At 43.9% G+C, this 20,961-nt stretch overlaps 1 protein-coding gene across 1 annotated transcript in view; it reads right to left on the reverse strand.

Moving 5' to 3' along the window:
- Positions 1–20,961, reverse strand: part of COG5 (component of oligomeric golgi complex 5) — a 457,324-nt gene that overhangs the window by 89,977 nt on the left and 346,386 nt on the right. Inside the window, exon 15 of the mRNA XM_075599712.1 lies at positions 10,092–10,202. Within this exon, the coding sequence (XP_075455827.1) occupies positions 10,092–10,202 (111 nt within the window). The remainder of the gene's footprint in view (positions 1–10,091; positions 10,203–20,961) is intronic.

Here is a 20,961-nt window from a genome sequence, read left to right on the forward strand (position 1 = left end):
CACAAAGTTTCTGATCTTTATATAGGGTGGCGCCTCCCAAACTCACACCTGAAGATCTACCTAATTATGTAAATACCGGATTGTAATTATCCCCTTTACTTTAGCTGATAAAACTAGAGTTTCACTTACTTTTGTACATACCCTGTCTCTTAATTACTCATTGTTTGTCGAATCCATACATCATTTTGTTTCAAAAGACATGGAATTGGTTACTATAAACCCTATTGGATAGTTAAGAAGAGACAGGAATTTCTGTAATTATCAATGGGGGTTCACAAACCTTTTCTCGCCACATAAACAAAAAAATACAATATAACTGTAGCACCCTGCTATATTTCTATCGCCTGGCATATAAGTCCTGGTAATAGTAGGCAGTGTTAAGGTTAACAACTAGCACATTGCCCTGCATGTGAGTTAGTTTCCCCTAGAGCAGCGATGCGCAAACTGGGGGGCACAATTTTTTTGGGGGGGTGGGCGGTTGCAGAAGTCCCGCGCTCTCCCCCCAGGTATTTAAATTAAATGCCGGGGGACCGCACGAGGCCTCTGCAACCTCTACTTATTGAGGTTCAGCCGGCTCCAGCACGCGTTACCATGACAAGTGGCATCAAATGATGTCGCGGGGTCATGTGACGTCACAATTGCCACGGTAACGTGAAGTCAAATGACGCCATGGGTCACATGACATGACGTCACACGACCCTGCGGCATCATTTGATGCCGCGCGAGGTAAGGAGGGAGGGGCGCATCAAGGAGGAGAGCAGGCACGGGGGGGGCGCAGCAAAAAAAGTTTGTGCGCCCCTGCCCTAGAGTATACTAGTATACTAGAGTATACTATGTTGCAGCTTTCAGGCACATGTCTGGTGTCACATGGAGGATAAGTGGCTTTGGATACTACCAGACCTGACCAGTTACTGGGGCAGGGGGGGTTGGCCACTCCCCTGATATAAATCCTCCAAATTAAGTTCTAGGAGGGGCTGTCCAGCCCAGCCCCTCAGTGATGAAGACTATCCTGTCCTGCCCAAAGGGTAGTGAGGCCCATGGGTGGGGTAACCCAGTCTACAGAGTTCTAGCCTGTCCCAGATGGAGGTGCAGCCCTACCCAAATGAAGGATGAGAAAAACAGACATAGGCCTGTGTCTTGGACATTCCAGTGAGAGGATCGGGGCCTCAAGCACTGGAAGCCTCTCCAACAAAGAAGTGTCAGTTACTGAGGCAAGAGAGAGTACTTTATTCTATCCCCCAGTTTAAGGATTGGAAGGGACAAGGTGAAGGTCATCATGCTGGGTTATGTAGGTACCAGGGAGGTGAACTCTCAACTTGCAAGAGCAGAAGAACCGTTCATGATTGTGCTGTATGCCGATTTGTGCACCCAATAAATATTAAAGTTAAAAGTTCCTGGCGCCCTGTTCTATTTCATTCCACTCCTCAACAGCCTTGGCCTAACCCCACGTGGAGAAGACCCTGAGATAAGAGGTAACACGACTGAGCTACACGCTCTATTGGAACAGAGAAAAGCCCTGTCTGATAGAAACAGAGACATTGAGAGAGAGAATATTTATGTACACCCTATCTCTGGCTGCCGGGTGGTATAGGTGTGTTACACAACATAAATAAAAGCTTTTGCAAACCATACCACCTTTATGTAGGAGTTTGTTACAATAAAAGTACTTGAGTCAATGAATTAAGATTTATAATGTCACTACAAACCGTGCTTTATTTCTGTTGCAAAATATAACAAAAACATTAGCTTAATGGCACATGAATGGATAAATAGTTACACACTTAATATGTGAACCTGTTATGAGAAAATGTACAATGTAAAGTGTTTCAGGAAAAGTTTGCATTCGGCCACTGAAGCGTACATGCACTATGCCACAAAGCACAACGGAAATGATTTAACACCTCAAGTAATATTGGTCATAAGCCACAAATCACCACGTACTGTAACTTCAGCACACACCGTAATTAACTTGCATATAATCCTCAACAAACGTGGCTTCACTTAAACTTTGCCTAATTACAAACAGGTGTTTTCCGATACTATAAACTGTGCTTTATATTTACAGTGTATTTCCAATAAACGTTCGCAATGTTACTGCTATAAGGACACAGCTTACTATAAATATAATTCAGTCGCTTATATATTTTTTACTCATTTGGCCCTCACCATACGTACATCGTATAAAGTGTCCTTCTACTTTTTTTTTTTTTTAATATCACTAATAATATATCTTTCTTGTTCTAACTCGGGGTGGGGGAGGAGGGGGGTCTCCAGTCCTCAAGAGCCACCATCAGGTCAGGTTTCCAGGATATCTCTGCTTCAGCACAGGTGGCACAATCAGTGGCTCAGTCAAAAACTAAAAACCTGATATCTGTTGGTGGCCTTTTAGGACTGGAGTTTCCCATCCCTGCTCTAACTGCTTCTTCCGCAATGTTTTGCTTGCCATTGTAAATATTTAACTATGTTTAAATGTGTAGTAGGCCAATAACTGCCTATTTCTGTGACATTTAATTTGACACACAGACATAACAAGAGGAGTCTTATTAAGTTGTAGGTCTCAGCTGTTGAACGTAGGAGCATTTCATTAGGCCCCCATGACGCCTACATCTAGATTACTTGCTATCAACAACAATGGGATAATACTTCAACAAGTCCTACTTCAGTTTCATCACATTAAGTACAAGACGCACATATTTCCACCACTGGAACTGCAGTGTTCCAGAGAGAATCTTATTAGACCAAACTCCCCTATGTCTGTGGGTTTCTAGGTTTCCGTTTCTTACTTCTACGCAAACGTTCACTTGCTGTCATCTCCGTTCCTTTCATGTATGAAGTAGGTCAGTAAGTAACAGAGATAATACGGGAAGATTGAGAGAGAAATACAGTTAAATTATTCACTCAACCTCTCTCAAAAATGTGCTACATTTATGAGACAACAAATATCAAACATACCATCTTAAAGCACAGCTTATTAATCAAATGAAAAGGTGCCAGCTAGTGCAAATGAAACTTCACGCACTGAAGTGGCACATCCTTTTAGATAACAGTGACACAGGTTTGCTGATCACGCTGAAACTTATGTGATGATCTAGCTCCTGTTTCCGGACTGCATTGTGAGTGCAATAGAAAAGCCCAACATGGCCATGCTGTTTTCAATCCCCCCCAAAGAGGCAAAAGCATACTGGCTGTGCAAGATTTTTTTTTTTTTTCGTATTCTTAAATCGAAACTTACTTTTTAAGATATTTTGTTTAAAAAAAGAATAAATAAATATATGTGGAACTGGAGCCAGTGGTGTGTGTGTGTGTCTGTGTCTAATTGTTATACAAATGTTGGTTAGAGTCCGGCTCCCAACAGTCTATAATGGACTACTTGTGTAACTGATAATACCTAGTGAAGAGATGACTAAATAATATAGGAATCTAATTATGGGATATTAGTTAACAAATATTGCTGCAATCAGTACCAATGTGAGAATGATAAAAAAAAAACTATAAAATAATATATAATAGGAAATATATAAACAAATATAAAACAATATTGTAAAAAAACATAAAAATAAGATAATATGACCAGTCCCAATGTATCAGTCCTCCTGATTACAACGCCTGATTACAAGTTACTTTTGTGAGTGAGCTACTTTTACCTGTCCAGCCCATTAAATTGTGTATCAGTAATACACTAGGAGTGCGCCTGTTCTTCTTTTTGCTCTTGTAGATATGCAATAGTAAATGCGCGCTGGCCGTCCAAGGTATTTTCTCCCAAATCCCTCTTGGTGCTGCTCCCCGTCTCCCGTGATCAGCGGGGCTAGAGAAGGCTCAAACATAGACAAACAGACAAATGGGTGCGCAAAAAAGAGAGAGAAAATGAATAAATAAAGTTCTTAAAGTATAAAGTTTTTATGGGGATATAAAAGCAGCACAAAGACTTACAATAAAATAGGGATCTTAATGATCCAAATACACCAGGCAGGTATCAACCTCAGCAGTAACTCCGTAGTCCATGAGCCCCCCCTCCTCCGGATCGCACATGGTAAGCGCCGAGGGATAGTTCCAGACCGGCGTCCACTTGAAGCTTTCCCTGCACTCGTGTAAGCAGCTCTGGGTCTACAGTGTCGTGACCTTCGTACCCAGCATGCAATTAGCTCGCCTACACGTTTCGTGTCACGTGGGACACTTCGTCAGGGCATAGCCACAATGCCCATTGGAGCGCACTAAATACAGCAGGCTAACCAATGAGTAACATTGTTACTCGTCTGGAGAGATGATGTCACCAGCCCTCCAATCATTGAAAATGACAAGAAACCAGCATACATTACAACATATAATAAAAAAATAATAATAATAAAAAAAAAAAAACGCATAGGCGAGCCAATTGCATGCTGGGTACGAAGGTCACGACGCTGTAGACCCAGAGCTGCTTACACGAGTGCAGGGAAAGCTTCAAGTGGACGCCGGTCTGGAACTTCCCCTCGGCACTTACCATCTGCGATCCGGAGGAGGGGGGCGGCTCATGGACTACGGAGTTACTGCTGTGGTTGATACCTGCCTGGTGTACTTGGATCATTAAGATCCATATTTTATTGTAAGTCTTTGTGCTTATTTTATGTCCCCATAAAAACTTTACACTTTAAGAACTTTATTGATTCATTTTCTCTCTCTTTTTTGCGCCCCCATTTGTCTGTTTGTTCTTGTAGATATATATAAATATACAGGAACGTGAAGCCGCGTGACGTCGTGTCCCATTGTCATGGCAACATTTTCGTGTCCCATTTCACGGAAGTTGGAGGGGGAGACACGGAAGTTGCAGGAGAATGTCAGGAGACGGCACCCCGCTGCCGGTAAGCACTCGACAGCGGGAGGGGGGAAAGACTGGGAGGCGGGGTTAAAATTTTTTAGGGGGTTGGGGGGGAGGGGGTGAGAGAGTGCCTTTTCTTTTCGGGCGAGTGACATTTTTTACAGTTTGTCGATATATACAGGTCCCGCGCTCTTCCCCAAGACATTTAAATTAAATGCCGTAGGCCCGCGCGAGACCTCTGCAACCTCTACTTACAGGGATTCAGCCGGCTTCAGGACGCGTGACCATGGCAACGCGGCGTCATTCATGTGACGTCACGGTTGCCCTGGTAACGTGACGTCAAATGACACCGCGGGTCACATGACATGACCCCGCGGCATCAAGGTAAGGAGGTGGGCGGCCAACGGAGGAGGTAAGGCAGGGGGGGCGCTGCGAAAAAAGATTGTGCGTCCCTGCTCTAAGCTGTACTCATCCAGAAGCTTCCAGTAGTTGCCACTGAAGGATACAAGATACCGGGCTTGATGGATCATTATGTCTGTAACACTATTGGCAGTTCATATGTTATAATAAATAGCTTTAAATCTCTCAGCAAAGGGGATAACTTGTTCTGCAATATGGGACAAGGCTATTAACAGAAGAGGCGTTAAACTGAAAAAATAAATTCAGGTTATGACAATTTAATGGATCTTTTATTGCTACATATGCATCTGATAGCTCATTTGTCTTCCGATGACCTTGTATAGCATTTATCAAATCGAGATCTATGTAACATACTTAATGCAGAACATTTTAGCTGCCAGTTATAATAGGTTTGAGTGCATTCCATTCCACCAACTTAACTTCATGACCTGAAGGTGAAATTAAACATATTTTGTTTTAATGACCATTATAAATGTTTACCCTAAAAGAAAATATTGCTACTCTGTGTGTTTAGAGATCAATAGAATTCCAATAAATGCAGCCTCAATCACTTGTATATCACAAGCGCCACTGGTCTATACCTCGTCAGTGAATGATCATACATTTTTAATGCCATCCTTACATTTTTACTTTAGAAGTTATTTTCACTTAAGATTATTCATTCTACTGACCAGTCATTCATTTTGCTGTACTGCAAGGGAAAAACATTTTTATTTTGAATGTTTAAGGATTTTAAATGCAGGTTATATAAAAATAAACTAACTCCATAGACTCAACTCTGGACTCTGGAGTTCTTCACAGCATCTTTTTAAAATGCTACAGTTCTAGTCCTATCTACTGTACTTCATTGTGTAGCCAGCTGCTGTTGAGGGGTAACACAGAAGAGCGACACAGAGTTCAAGTCAGGCTCTTGTCAGTGGAAGAAAAGAGGGACTGTGATGGGACAGCCAGTGAGTTTCTTTGACTAAACCCCAGAGGACCTTCACCTCTAACCCATACATCCATCTAGGAACTTCTTCCTGCCAATCACCACCACAGTGAGCCTTTCATCCTTGCAATCATCCCCACAACGATATTGTGCTCCTGCCAGTCACCCCCACAAAGAGAATTTCTTCCTGATAGTCACCCCTGCAAGGAACATTTCCCCCCTGTGACTACCAACCAATCACCTTTATAAGGAACTTCTGCTGCTTCCTATCGTACTCACAAGGAATATCTCCTCCTTAAAAATCAATCCCACAAATAGCATCTCCTTCTTCCAGTCCCCAACAAGATGCTCCATCTCCTGCTTACCACCACTACCACAAGGAGCTTCACTTCCTGCTTGCTACCTCTTTGGTCAATTAGCCTTCCTACCCACAGGTAACAGCCCCTTCAGTGAGTAATTTGTGTAAGACTACATGCTTAAATATGTGTTTGTGCTTTTGTGACACAGTCAGCTTAATATTATACAGGGAATTTTATTTTTCATTTTCATCACAAGATATAAAAAAGGCTGATTTGCAAACGCAACAAACATCATCATACGTCACCACTTCAGCACGCAACATTTTAAGATATATTGTTGCCAGAAGTTGATGAATCGAATACATTTATTGGAAGTTTTGTTAAAAGTGATCTGTTCTTTTTGCTCTAGTAGCTACCAGTTATACCATTGGGTGATTGGCATCAATCCACCGATTCATCCTATATGAAATCAAGAGTGCTACGGGAGACCAGGTCGTTTAACCGGGATTATTCACTAGTCAGAACACAGTAGTGGAATAAAATTGAGTTTATTCGGATAAAATCTGCAGAGACATACATGGAACACAATACACAGAAGATTACACACTTACTGGGGGTCTGGGGTCAAAAACTAGCCTCAAATAGGTGCAGGGCACCTGCTTCACAAGGCTTATACTGACCGGGAAATCCTTCCTGGGTCCTGGTCCTCTTTTCGGCTAAAAAGCTTAGCCGTGACCACTACGTTCTATTCTCAGAACTTGAACCTAGCGTCTGACTTAGTCTCTGCAGGGCTGACTTAACCTATCCTCAGAAATGAAGCCGGCTGCTCTGCTATTTGTGTCTGAGCAACTTTGAAAAGCCCACACGTGCTTCATCGACTCAAGTCCCCAGATCGAGTGATTCTCTGCCTCGGCCAACTTCTTACATACCCTCCGCTGTTCTATGTTCAGCATGGAAGTAGGAGGAGCGACTAATCAGAGCCTGGCAATTCCCTCCCACTAGCCAATAGAAACGGGGGCTTGTCTCTTGGCTGACATCAGAAGAGGAGGCGTGTCAAGCCAGCTCGAAAATCCGGGTGAGCGGGAAATATGAATTAGCCAATGGGAAAACGCTCCTACGAACTGCATCTTCCCCCAGCTAACCCATTGCCCCCCCTGGGCAGGCTCCACCAGGTCGGGCAGTCTCAAAAGGTGTCCCACCAGGGTGCCTTTGTACTCCGGACCTGGTAAATAGTCCTTCCCCTCTCACCAAACTGTTTTGTCACCTCTGGACATCCTCTCTCCTTTGAACTCCGATGTCTATACAGACATCCCGGCATCTATGTGGATGCCTGGGCTGGCTGTATAGACATTTATACAAAATGCACCAAACACTATAAAACATATTCTAATACACAATATATCTTGGGAAACCTTGTACCTGTGGGGGAAATGGGTCTGGAATATGTGGACTCGAAAACCAAGAGTCTGGGGGGCACTGTGCAGCCCAAGTATAATTCATCCGCGTACCCGCAAATCACGCCTGCATGCCGGGGAGAATTAGGGGACTACCGGTAACTTTGTCCCCCGAACGCCTGCAAGCAAAATAACCGCATGCCCACCCAAATATCCCACCTAGAACTTTCACTCCTTAAGTTTTATGTTTCTGGGGCAAGGGGAACAGGTAAAGTGGAAAAGCAGGGCATGCTTTGACTTTTACAGTTTACATTACATGGCCCCTGGCTTATGGTGCTACTTAGCTGCCTGGGCCCCACGGTTTTCAGGGGTAACCAGTCGGGCTTCACCTTTATTATGAAGACTGGCTACCCCCTACCGTCACAAAGAGAACTGTTGTAACCAACTGATTGTGTACTATGAATGCATTATATTTGTACAGCTCCGCCTGGTTTGTTTCTTCTATCATTCAGATCTCTTTATTAATTCATCTGTATCCATTCAAGTGAATGGAAGATAATGCATCACAATATTGAATTATTTCTATCAGTTCTTATGCATTCTACCATGTATCATCACTGGAATTGTATAATCATAAATCATTTTTGTGATTCCAGATTCATTTTGAACATACCGATTTGAACTTTTACGCCCACCTAGTTACTGATGCATGTTGTTGGCACCTGACTTCTATACCAATCTAGTGCGCTTCAAATACAGGTTTTTAAACTTAACATTACTAGTGAATGAAAATTGTTCATACGATAAAAATAAAGGCTGTACTTGTAGTTAATGGAAGTCTAGTTTAAGGCCAAACATTGGTGTGTAGCGTTGAAACTTTGCTTAATACTGTATGTTCCAACATAGTTCAGATATGAAGGATGGTTCCATGGAAATTGTGAGCCACTCTGTATTATTTTAATATCCTGACCTGATTTAAAAGCCTGAAAACCATATGCATTATTTTTTAAATTAAATCCAGAACCAAACAGCAACTTCTCCATTTCTTTCCTTTTTCGTCATGGCATACTATACACTTCAATAATATTTCATAATGACCTGAACTACCTTTTTATATTGACTTTGGATACATAACAGTTATTTTAGATGTATGATGAACACCATTTAACACAATGTCAAACACAAGAAGCAGTGTGCCCCCCAAAATATATATGTATAAGGATAATTGTGTTTGAATAACCTTGTTTTTTTTTTTTTTTTATTCTATCATGTTCAGTGCATGATATTTATTTTGGAACCAAAAAGGAGACACCATCAAGGAGAATTGAAAGAAGCAGATAAACGGCTGAGGTAATAAAAACAGATAAACCAATAAATATTTTCACGCAGATTACATACATTCGTGGTTAAAGCACTAGCCCCACAAAGCAAAATATCCTGACTGGATATTAAAATGAAATTGCTTATTTATTCGATATTCCGTGGCATTTTTTTTTTTTTTTTACATTTTCCATCATTTTAAATATACATAATCATTGTTGACATTTAGAACACAAATCCATACTCCAAATGACACAAAACATATTTAATGGGATATAAAAACTATACACGAACCCTTTTCCTTACTTTTGCATTCTGCTGTAGCTTAAAACAGATTGGTGCAATGTTTCAAAATAATGCAGCTATGGCTGCGAACATATAATATTTCCGAGAAAGTCCTCAATGACAGTCCCCTCAAAAAAGCCCTTCTCAAAGTGACATGTAACTATGATGAAAAAAGTAAGTATTTTGCGGTACGGCAGTGGCTAAAATGCTTCGTACCGTAATTATACGCAGTTGAACTGAGTTTGCTTACTATGTAAACAGATCGTTTATATATAAATTGTAGATACAGGCATACCCCGGTTTAAGGACACTCACTTTAAGTACACTCGCGAGTAAGTACATCTCGCTCAATAGGCAAACGGTAGCTCACGCATGCGCCTGTCAGCACGTCCTGAACCGCAATACTGTCTCCCTACCTGTACCAAAGCTGTGCGCAAGCGGGGAGACTATAGAGCCTGTTACACATGCGTTATTTACATCAGTTATGCACGTATATGATGATTGCAGTACAGTACATGCATCGATAAGTGGGGAAAAGGTAGTGCTTCACTTTAAGTACATTTTCACTTTACAAACATGCTCCGGTCCCATTGCGTACGTTAATGCGGGGTATGCCTGTACTGTAACTTTCATCATTGACTTCATCTTACCTTTTGGATGGATTGGTGCAATCTATACAGGGAATTTACTACTGCCACATTTCGGCGCTGTCCTTCTGTGAGTGGCCCAATCACTTGGCTTGCATCTCCTTGCGTGGACAGCTAATTGAGAAAGTGAAAAACAATGTTCATTCATGATTTTGCACTTAAGATGTGTATCTTTTAGTTATTCACATACATACATATAGTCTTTCACTGGTCCAACTCTACTACCCAAGAACATTTTCTCAGCCAATCCTACATTTTCTCTCGTCCTATAAATATTGAACACTGCTTGAAAAGTATTACACCATTATTTGTGATACCTCTCTTTTTTGGTGTATACTGTTATAATTATTACAAAACTCTGATGCTGGTCCATTTAAATGCACCACAACCTGTGACATATGTGCTAATCTACAGGACTAATATGGACAGTATTTATATACCATCATGGTTCTGTCTGTATATCAATGAGATTTAGGGCTGTGTCTATGTAACAAAATTTTTAGGCTACACTTGTTACTTTCCCAATTGGTTTTATCATTACTTATGTTCACATTTTTTTTTAATACTTTTCTATGTTACTGCTTATTTTCAGTTTTTGTCACCATTTTGTAAAAATCCAAAAACCAAACACAGCAAGCTTTAAAATCAAACCACAAAATATTTTTAGAACAAAAACAGCAGTGCAAGTGCCCAAACCTACAAATTATTACATCTACAGTACTTTTTTTTTAAATATACTATACGTGTCATTATACAGTACCACTTAATAAAACACGAGGATCAAAAATCTTCATAGATGTGCAATAACAATCAAATAAAACCCTTTACATTTCTGATTTTTTTTTTTTTTATCACTTTAAGACTCGTCGCATTGGAAAAGACATACAGAATGTGCTCATAACAAGAACAAATGTACAGTGAAGTTGAACAATAAGTCATTACAAATTTCTGAGAGCAAGCCATTGCTTCATGATTCAACCACAAGTAATAAAAGCTATCCAAATTATAGTGGCATTAGTCAACAGTACAGATGTAGGGCCTATTCCTAGAGGAATACTCTTTTCAAATACTTTATGCATATTAGAAAATCTTTGATAGTGTTACTGTAGCACCGTGCAACATTCTTAATACTACTAAAGGCAAGTATTTTTAATAAACAGTAATTATTCAGAGCCAGTATCAACACTTTCGTTATCTTGCAATGTCTGGCAAAAGGGTTAAAATCAGATACCAGCAGGGAAGCATCATCATTAAGCGCCAGCCTGACTGCAAAGAGGCCACGGGAACTGCAGACATTCAAGTTGGGGAGAGGGAAAGGGGGGAAGAGAGAGAGAGAGGAGGGGGGGAAGAGAGAGAGAGAGGAGGGGGGGAAGAGAGAGAGAGAGGAGGGGGGGAGGGAGAAAGAGAAGGAGGGGGGAGAGGGGGAGAGAGAGGGGGGAGAGAGAGGGAGGGGGGGGGAGAGAGAGGGAGGGGGGTGGGGAGAGAGAGGGAGGGGGGGAGAGAGAGAAGGGGAGGGAGAGAGAGAAGGGGAGGGAGAGAGAGAGAAAGGGAGAGAAAGGGGGAGGGAAAGAGAGAGTGGGGAGGGAGAGAGGGGGAAGAGGGAGAGAGAGAGGGGGAGGGAGAGAGGGGGGACGGGGGAGAGAGAGGGGGGGAGAGGAGGGAGAGAGATGGGGAGGGAGAGAGGAAGGTAGAGAGAGAGGGAGAGAGGGGGGCGAGAAAGAGAGGGGATAGAGAGAGAGGGTGGGGGAGAGATAGTGGAAGGGGGAAGAGAGAGGGGGAGAGAGAGAGGGGGGAGGGATAGATCGAGGGGGAGGGAGGAGAGAGAGAAAGGGGGAGGGAGTGAGGGGGGAGGGAGAGAGGGGGGAGGGAGAGAGCGGGAGGGAGAGGAGGGAAGGGAGGGAGGGAGAGAGGAGGGAAGGGGGGGAGAGAGAGGAGGGAAGGGGGGGAGAGAGAGGAGGGAAGGGGGGAGAGAGAGGAGGGAAGGGGGGGAGAGAGACGAGGGAAGGGGGGGAGAGAGACGAGGGAAGGGGGGGAGAGAGAGGAGGGAAGGGGGGATGGAGAGAAGAGGGAGAGGAGGGAAGGGGGGGGGGGACAATGGACACACACACACACACACACACACACACAGCCCCAATCCAGCCAATGATACACCCCCTCCCTTCATAGCCACGCCCCCGCTCCTGCTCTAAAATTATTGCAGGACAGCAGAACGCTCATGCTTGAACAGTTGGTGATGTCACCACTCTCAAGCATGAGCGCGGTCATCACCAGCGGGGACTCAGCCTTAGGCTGGGGCCATGGTACCGCAGACCGTGCGGCTGAGTGAACAGACTGCCTCAAGGCAGTGTTCGTGTCCATGCGGCGTGCGGGCCCTTGCGCGCGGGAGGGGGCGCGCGTTGTCAGTTCAAACTGATTTCTTGGCACAACAGGCGGTCACGTGAGCGGTTCCCCCAATGAGGGAGAACTAGCTCCGTGACGCCCCTAGGCACGCCCGCCATGGCCTGGTAAGCGCCCGCTCACTGACCAGCCTCCGCACGCGCCAAGGCACCACGGCCCCAGCCTTAGGGGTACAGAAAAGTCATGTGTTACCCCCGTTGTTTTAGTAGCATACAAAGAAATGAAACGATATACTCTAAAGTCTGCACAAACAAATTCCAGATAGTACAACAAATAAGAAACAAATAGGAAAAGGTGTGAGAGATAACTCTGGGAAAATGACAGATTATCTTTACTTGAAAACAAACAAATCTCCATGTAAACACAGTAAAGTGAGTAAAGGTTAAAAAAAAGGATTTGATATCTCACGTCCTTGGGCCAGTTATGCAATAATTTAGCTGCCATTTACAGTAAACCTTCTCACTTATGTGTTTTGTTTTACTATTTAGACGGACAATATATTGTCAATCAATATATGTGTGAGATGCCACAAAGACATTAAATGGAACAACAGCAAATAAGCAAAATAAAAGTATTTTGGGAAAAACACAGACAAATATATACAAATGTAAGCAGCAATGCAAACGCAAAGGCAGTCAATATTATTACGTATGGAAAAAACAATCCTGACAAAGACCTCTGCTATTTCTATCATTTCAAAAAAGCAATACTATTGAGTAAAAAGGTCTCCTTTTGTAGATTACAAAATACAAGAGAGACAACACACAGACCCCCAGCAAGCTCTTTTTGGGAACCCCTGTGCCCCCACAAAATATATATGTATATACGGTGTCAAAAAGGAGAGCTATTGAGCGTGGCAATTGACAAGTGACAGAGAAGCCCAATGCTACATCCAATATGACAAAAATACACAGTAAAATACTTATATATTCTCTTGAAAAAGGGTAATTTAGTTTAACCCTTTGGCCAAAGCATTGTAAGCCTGTGAGCCACGACAAGGCAGACCCTGTTCACAGTCCTAACACTACCAGATAAAATACTAATATACCTCTATTAGGATTAAAATTCTCATTTACCTCTATTAGGAAGGAGAAAGACCAACACTGGATCTATATCCAGTAAAATACAAGAGAGTTATGGAACGAGGTATGGAATCTCTTATACACCCTAATCCTCCAAAAAACATGGGAGAGAGACTTTTGAGCTTCGCAAAAGCTATACACTGTAGTAACAACAATTAGGCCTCGGTCCCGCTGCACTCGTTGGCGCGGGCGGCAATGTAGCGAGTTCCCCACCAGCAGGGGAATCCTCGCGAGCCGGTCCCGGTCCCCCCTGGCTGCACAGAGCACTACACGCTGTCGCGCGTCAGCCGCTGGAGACACCACAGAATGGTGTTTCCTAGCTTCGACGCGTGACGTGTGTGGCTGTGAGCCAATGAGGAGGGGAGGCTTCGGGAGGAGGAGAGGCTTCGGGGAGCGGGGAGGAGTGTGGAGTGAAAGCAGGTGAGTGCCTTTCTCTGTGTATGTGCCTGTCTGTGTGTGTGTCTGAGTGCGTGCGTGCCTGTCTGTGTGTGTATGTGTGTGCCCGAGTGCGTGAGTGCCTGCCTCTGTCTGTGTGTGTGTGTGTGTGTATGAGTGCGTGAGTGCCTGCCTGTGTGTGTGCGCGTGTGTGTGTGTGTGTGTGTGTGAATGAGTGAATGAGTGCCTGCGTGTGTGTGTTTAAACTTACTTTCCAGCTCCAGCCCGAGTCCGTGGAGGGAGGGGGGGGGAGAGTAGCGGGTCCCTCCGCTCAAGCCACGCCCCCCCTCCCTGTCAAACCGCCCACCACCCGCTCCGGCTCCCGCTCCCTACAGACCGCATATCGCGGTCTGTGTATCTCAGCGCACCGCCTGTCAGCAGTGCGGGTGCGCTGACTCTGGGAGCGGGGCCTTAGCCTTACACTATGATTTCCGCTACAAAGAACTTGCTCGTTGATCCATGAAACTGTATCACAATCTATTATCTCAATCTACACATGTTCATGACTAATGTGCACGTTAGCACTTCAAACACTAGTTTAGACAAGTTAAATATTTCTGTAATCAAAGATACAAATGTGCAACTAACTAGGGTTTGCTTTTATTCTGCTACCTTACACAGAAAGGCAGTATGACAGCAACATTTTTCTATTTGCTCTGGAGCCAGACTTCCGTGCAAACAGCTGGAGCAGCAGCATGGAGCTGTTCTGGATAGCAAATTTATCAGATTACATTTCCCCCATTAGCCTATTGCATCATACTTAATGCACACATTAAACATTAATAAAGAACACACAATGCAACTACTGTAATTAAGAATAGCATCAATGAGTTAGGGATACAAAGCATTACTTATGAGTTGGTTTACAAAGGTATTGTAAATGAGTTTCAATAATGCGCCAGTGATTTTCACCATAAATCATAGTTATGTTATTATAACTATCCCGCTTGCTCCATATTATATCATTTTTTTCATTTCCTATTCATGGTTCGTTATCTCAACGTCGATAAATGAAAGCGATAGGTTCGATATTTCTGATTCCGTTTTGATTGTGCATCTTTATTGAGGGTCATTCACTAAAATATTCTGCATTATAACACATTGTGTCATGAAAACAAGCAAGCATTGTTTATTAACGATTGTATACAGTATGCTTACCCCGACATCCATGAAATTGAATGCCTTGCTATTGGGCTCTATTTACTTGTGATGAAGTTACTGCCGATTGCTGACTAAATGAAGTAATGTTTTATGTTGACTACGTGATCACTATGACATACACGTTTTATGGAGATTCTAAGGTATTCATTTAATTTGAACACATTTACTTAGACCCAATGAATTACATGGCCTAAAAAAGTCTCATTCTACTATTCAGACTTCCGTATTTGGCAAACAGTATACTGTACATTTAAAAATAAATAAATTCTCATTAACAAAATGTCAAGGTGTTTCAAACCCATGTTTGTCCTGCAACGCTTAAAAGAAACATAGAATTACCCCCCCGCCCCCCACCCCGACACACAAATACTGTCTGCCCCATGCCTCCTTTTCCACCCCAGACCCATACTGGCTTCTATTCCCCACTCTTCCCCCCAGGCCAATACTGTTTCTCTCCCCCTGCCCCAACCTGGAGTACCCTTGGGGTTAAGGAGGGGTGGCCATGATCCTTTCATGTGTCCTGGGCCTCAAGATTTCTGTTGGCGGCCCTGGTCTGAGGCGTTGCTAAAATCTAGACAAGCTGCATCTATTGCTCCATCCTGATCTATGACCATAGTCACCCAATTAATAAAATTACACAGGTTTGTCTATTCACAACGTCCTACAAAGAACGCAATATTCAACCCCAAGATGATCTGCAGCAAAGGGATTCACTCTTGGGATTAAATAGTGATATATTAGTCCAAGCTGGCGTTTATTTATTTATTTTCCCCCCTTTTAATATGTGCATAAATACAATTCACACAGTGATAAGTTATTAGCTAAGTTGGCAATCAATCCATTCTCCTGTGATCGACTGGCGAAGATTCGGCTCGGGGTTTCACTAAATAGCTGTCAGTGCAGCAGAAGAGGACCAAAGATGCAACATTCTGTGGGGAAGATCATGTGACCAGGCAGTCACTAGATGCAATTGGTGCACTGCTAGAGAGAGGGAAGGGCTCAAAAAGGGGTGTGCCAGAGCCTGTTGCAGAAGAGGAAGGGGGATGTGACTTTGTAAATGGTTACTATAGAAACAAAAAATGCTTGTTACATTATAATACAGGTGGTCCTCGCTCACCGACGTCCCGGTTTCCGACAGATGCCTAATCCGATGCCGCATAATGCAGTCCGCTGCACGCATTATCTGATGCCGGACCCACTTTTCCGACGGTCACCGCCGGCCATTAACATGGGACCCTCAATCTGATGGTCTTTTAACCGACAGCGGTTAGCGGGATGCATTCCGTTGGAAAAGTGAGGACCGCATGTACAATAAAAATGTCATTCAAAAACTAGAAAAAGAAAAAATACTACAAGTATTTTCTCATAGTACAGAACCGATTTATTAAAAAACACACATATGTAGGATAGTGTTTCGTCTGCAGCTAAACAAAATAATAATATTTCATGGAAACACCAACGTGTGAATCTTTTATAAACAATTTAATAAATCAACATTATTAACTTTTTGGTTTCATACTTAGATCTTACATAGTATAAGATGTGGTGTGTCATTAATAATACGGACTAACAAACCTGATTAAAATGTGTTTTAATATTCTGGTATATATTTACTAAGCAGGGTCGGCAGGATGGCGGTGCTATCGGTGCGAATGCACCTGGCCCCGTGCTTACAGAGGCCCTGCGCTCTCCCCCGGCCCAACTACCGTAATCAAAGTTTAAATGTTGTGGTGGTTAAATTAACCACCACAACATTTAAACTGCGATTACCGAAGCTGGGCCAGAGGAGAGTGTGTGGCCTCCTGCTACCACGTGACACCCACAACGTGACAGCCAGCAATAGGCCCCGTGCGTCCCGACGCTTGGTTAAGGCGACGTGTTATCGAGTGGTAGCAGGAGGAGATGCTGGCTCCGGAGCCGGTAAGAGGCCCCGCGTGCACAGCCCCCGCCATACTCCCAGCCGGCCCTGTAACTATGCTGGGCTAACATCCAAACTAAGTGTGCTATACACATTATATTAGTTTGGACAACATTCACTGCACCACTTTATCACGTTTCTATCTTGCAGTCTCACTACATTACTTAGGACCTAAGGGTCAGATTAACTTACCTTACCGCTATTAACATTTTGCAGTTTTGTTGTCCCAAAATAACATTTAAAATACAAATAAAGCGCAAATAATAATTTGCCCTGTTCTGTAATACAGTTCAACCCCGTTATAACGCGCTATAGCGTGGCTCCCAATTTTCGTATTTATGAATACATTACAACACGATTATTGGTATCTTAAATACTTTATTGAACAATGCATCCAATTGTACATTATTTCTAACGCGATCCGCTTATAGCACGATGTGATTCTTTGGACCCCAAACACAGCGTCATAAGAGGGTTGAGCTGTACCACAACAATTACTTTTGAAAAAATAAGGATTTTTTTCTCTATTTTGTATAATGTACAATACTTGATTCTAATGGCTATGCTATAAGAAAGAAGCAAACTTGTGGCTACATTTGAGCATCACTGAAAAACTTTGTAAAAAATCAATTTTATGGATTAAATAATGTTTTGTAAAGTGCATATTCTCTCCTGCTCACAATGCTGTGAAGATAGAAAGGCATATTATATGAAAACACAAAAAGCTTTGTATACACACTAGTGCTTGATCACTTAATCTAAAAAGAAAGCCACAGGTGCGGTAGTTCAATACTTCAAAGGGCCATTGCTAACCCTCTACTGCAGCCAGTTGCATAAAATACCATATTTAAATGTAATAACAGGGTATAAAGTATAAATCAGCCTGCACATGTGCATTGTGTTTCTTTTGTGTAACGTGTTCACAGTGCCACAGGTTGTATACCACTGGTATATAAAGTAAGTGCTGTCTCCATCACCGTGTTTTTGCTTCTGCTGTTGCTTAGTAACCATTTGCTTTTGTTCCTCCCCTTCACTCTCTCTTCTGTTAAGGTGTATCTCTGTACCAGAGCGGTCTTTCTGTATGTTGCTAACAGCAACTACTCTTCCCCCCGCCCCATGGGTTTGTTTGTCTCTCTTCCTGCTTCTGGGGAGGGCTTCCTGTTTTCCCTCATGGTCAGTGCTGCAAGCCGAGTACTTTTTGCCCTGGCAGCCATGTCTCACCCCCTGCTCTCCTAGGGATAGCATTGTTTTTTGTTTTTTTAACCATACTCCTTATTTTGTGCGTTCTGGAACGTTTTCACTTAATATCTGTTTGTTCTTGTAAATAAAGTTAATTCAGAGATTCAAAGAAGACTCCATCTTTGTATTAAAGAAGAGGATGAGTTTAGTTGCATGTCCAAGCTTACCAAGTCCTAGGAAGCCTAGGACGGAACAATAAACAGCTTTATCGGAGAGAGGCTGGACACAGACAAGATGCAGAGTGAGAGACACAGCACCTCAGTCCTGGAATAGGACTTGCAGCAGCCAACTCGCCGCCGGCTATCTCGCCGCAGCCAAATCGCGAATCAGCCAACAAGGGTAGCTCGTCGGCCATCTAGCCGCTAAGGTAAGTTATTAAGTGGTTAACTTCATGGATTTTTGAGCAAGGGGTTGAGCTTTTTAGGGTATGGGGTAAGGTTAAGGGGTTAGGGTAAGGAGTTAAGTATAGAAAATTCAGGGTTAGGGCTCAGATGATGGGTTTTAGGGTAAGGGGTTAAGGTTTAGCTTTTTATGGTAAGGGTTTAAGATTAGGGTTTTAGGGTAAGGGGTTAACGTTAGGGGCTTTTGGGGTAAGCTTAGGGGGTTACCTTTGCGGTGAGACGGCTGTCGGTGGTGGAGTCGCCACTGCTGCAAGTTGGCTGCGGCAAGCCGTCCCAGACCACTCACCACAGCTGCCAAAGCCAAGGTGCAAGTTCCACAGATCCACCCCTGAGCTTCATCCCCACAGCTAAGGCTGAGTCCCCAGTCAGCAATGTGGCACGCGCACCCGGCGGGGGGGCGGCGCGTGCACAACGCTACACCGCGATCTGAGGTGAGAAAGAACGTTTGCGATGGGACGGGGCGTGGCGGTAGGTTCGTGGGGGCGTGGCCATGATGCCCCGCGGCTGGTTCGCCCTCATTGGCTGTACCGCCGGCGGGGGCGTGGCCACGCCTCCGTCGCAAATGCCAATCTCAAATTCCCCTGCCTGCCTGAAAACCTGTCGCGCACTGCTGGGGAAAGGTGCGCGACAAGGTAGGAACTGGAACCGGAGGAACTGGGGGGGCGGGGCTTGATCGCACAGCGCACGCCAAGGCGTGCGCTGTAGTAGTTAGTGGGACCGCAGCCTAAGGCCTCGTTCAGGGTGTCAGCTGCAGGACTCGGAGGGAGGGCGTGAGGGAGGCAGTGCTGCAGTTTGCTTAGCGACATGTGTTTATCCCCCAGCAGACTTTTCAGCGTTGGGGAGGGGGCGGGGTTACACACGGCAGGGTAAGTATCCAAGTTGCAGTCATGAAATCATTCTTCAGAAGAATGATTTCATTGGCTGCCTTGGTCCCTGTGACGCTGCTGCAGTTCCAAAAAACGAAATTTTCGTTTATTGAAACTGTAGTCAGCTTCAACTCCTGGCCTCGGAGACAGGGCCGTTGCTACCCTGACAACCAGTATTCAAATTGAATACTTTGTTTCTCACGGCAGCACGCACGGCAGCACGCCCTCCCTCCGAAGCCAGCACCCTGAACGAGGCCTAAGGCTACCAAGGGCCACGTCACGGACATCTATTCAGTACACAGATCGGAGCCAAGACACCTGTGAGAACAGCTATTAATATGCTGATTGCTACAGGATACCGACCAGCACTGTCATAGACAATTGTCTGCCGTTGATTCAGGTAAGAGACCGCATGCCACACACATTGAGAAAGCCCTACAGACACCTGCAGAATGGCAGAACTCCGACTCTTGACAGATACCACGCAACTGATTGACAACTCAGACGCGGAGTCCTTTACACAACCGCAACAGACGCAAGATAGTATAAGGCCTATATGGACAGTCACACTTACACAGAAGGCCTACGAAAAAAATACGAATCTGACCTTAACGAACACCGTGAACTGTTACAGAAGGCCTGGGGAAAAACAGGACTCAACTCAGGTACAACCATAGACATTACCAACTGCTGTCAGACAGATCTCACCTACTTGGAACCAATTCAGGAGAAAGCATGCAAGAACAAGACCTGCAGAAGGCAATCGATTTGAAACGCGACGGTTTCATGCAGAGCACCATCACTTAAGCTGAAAGTCAGAGAAGGGACCCCTTACTGGGGAGTGAACACCATCGTCGACGAGCAAAGCAACCTGTCATTAGCCAGGTCAGAGTTCTCTGACTTACACAACATACAAGACAGCACTTCTTTCTATACGCTCGGAACATGTGCAGGACTGATGGAAACAACAGGGAGGAGAGAGAACGGCTACATCGTGAGTTCTATTGATAGTAGAATGAAGATACCATGTCCTATATATGTGATATCTATTTTAATACTTCAATAATACACATCAAAATATTCAATACTATTATAAAAACATTCAATACTCCTATAAAACGTTCATACATGATATAAATATGTATGTAGCAGGGTACCCTCCCTTGCCTCCTCCCTGGCAGTAGTCCCGTCACGTGGGAGGGTTTAGTGATCCATGTTGTGGTTGGTGCAGCCAAATACATATGTTCTGTGTGTAAGGCAGCAGCCATCTTGAAGTTGGCGCTGCAGGAAGAGGAGGTCCTGTCATTCAGGATTTTCTCCTCGGCCTGGAGGCGGCGTGCTCAGCCCTGATGGAGCCGGCGAAAGGAGAGGTAG

The sequence above is a fragment of the Ascaphus truei genome, chromosome 5, assembly GCF_040206685.1.
Source record: "Ascaphus truei isolate aAscTru1 chromosome 5, aAscTru1.hap1, whole genome shotgun sequence".
Taxonomy (NCBI): domain Eukaryota; kingdom Metazoa; phylum Chordata; class Amphibia; order Anura; family Ascaphidae; genus Ascaphus; species Ascaphus truei.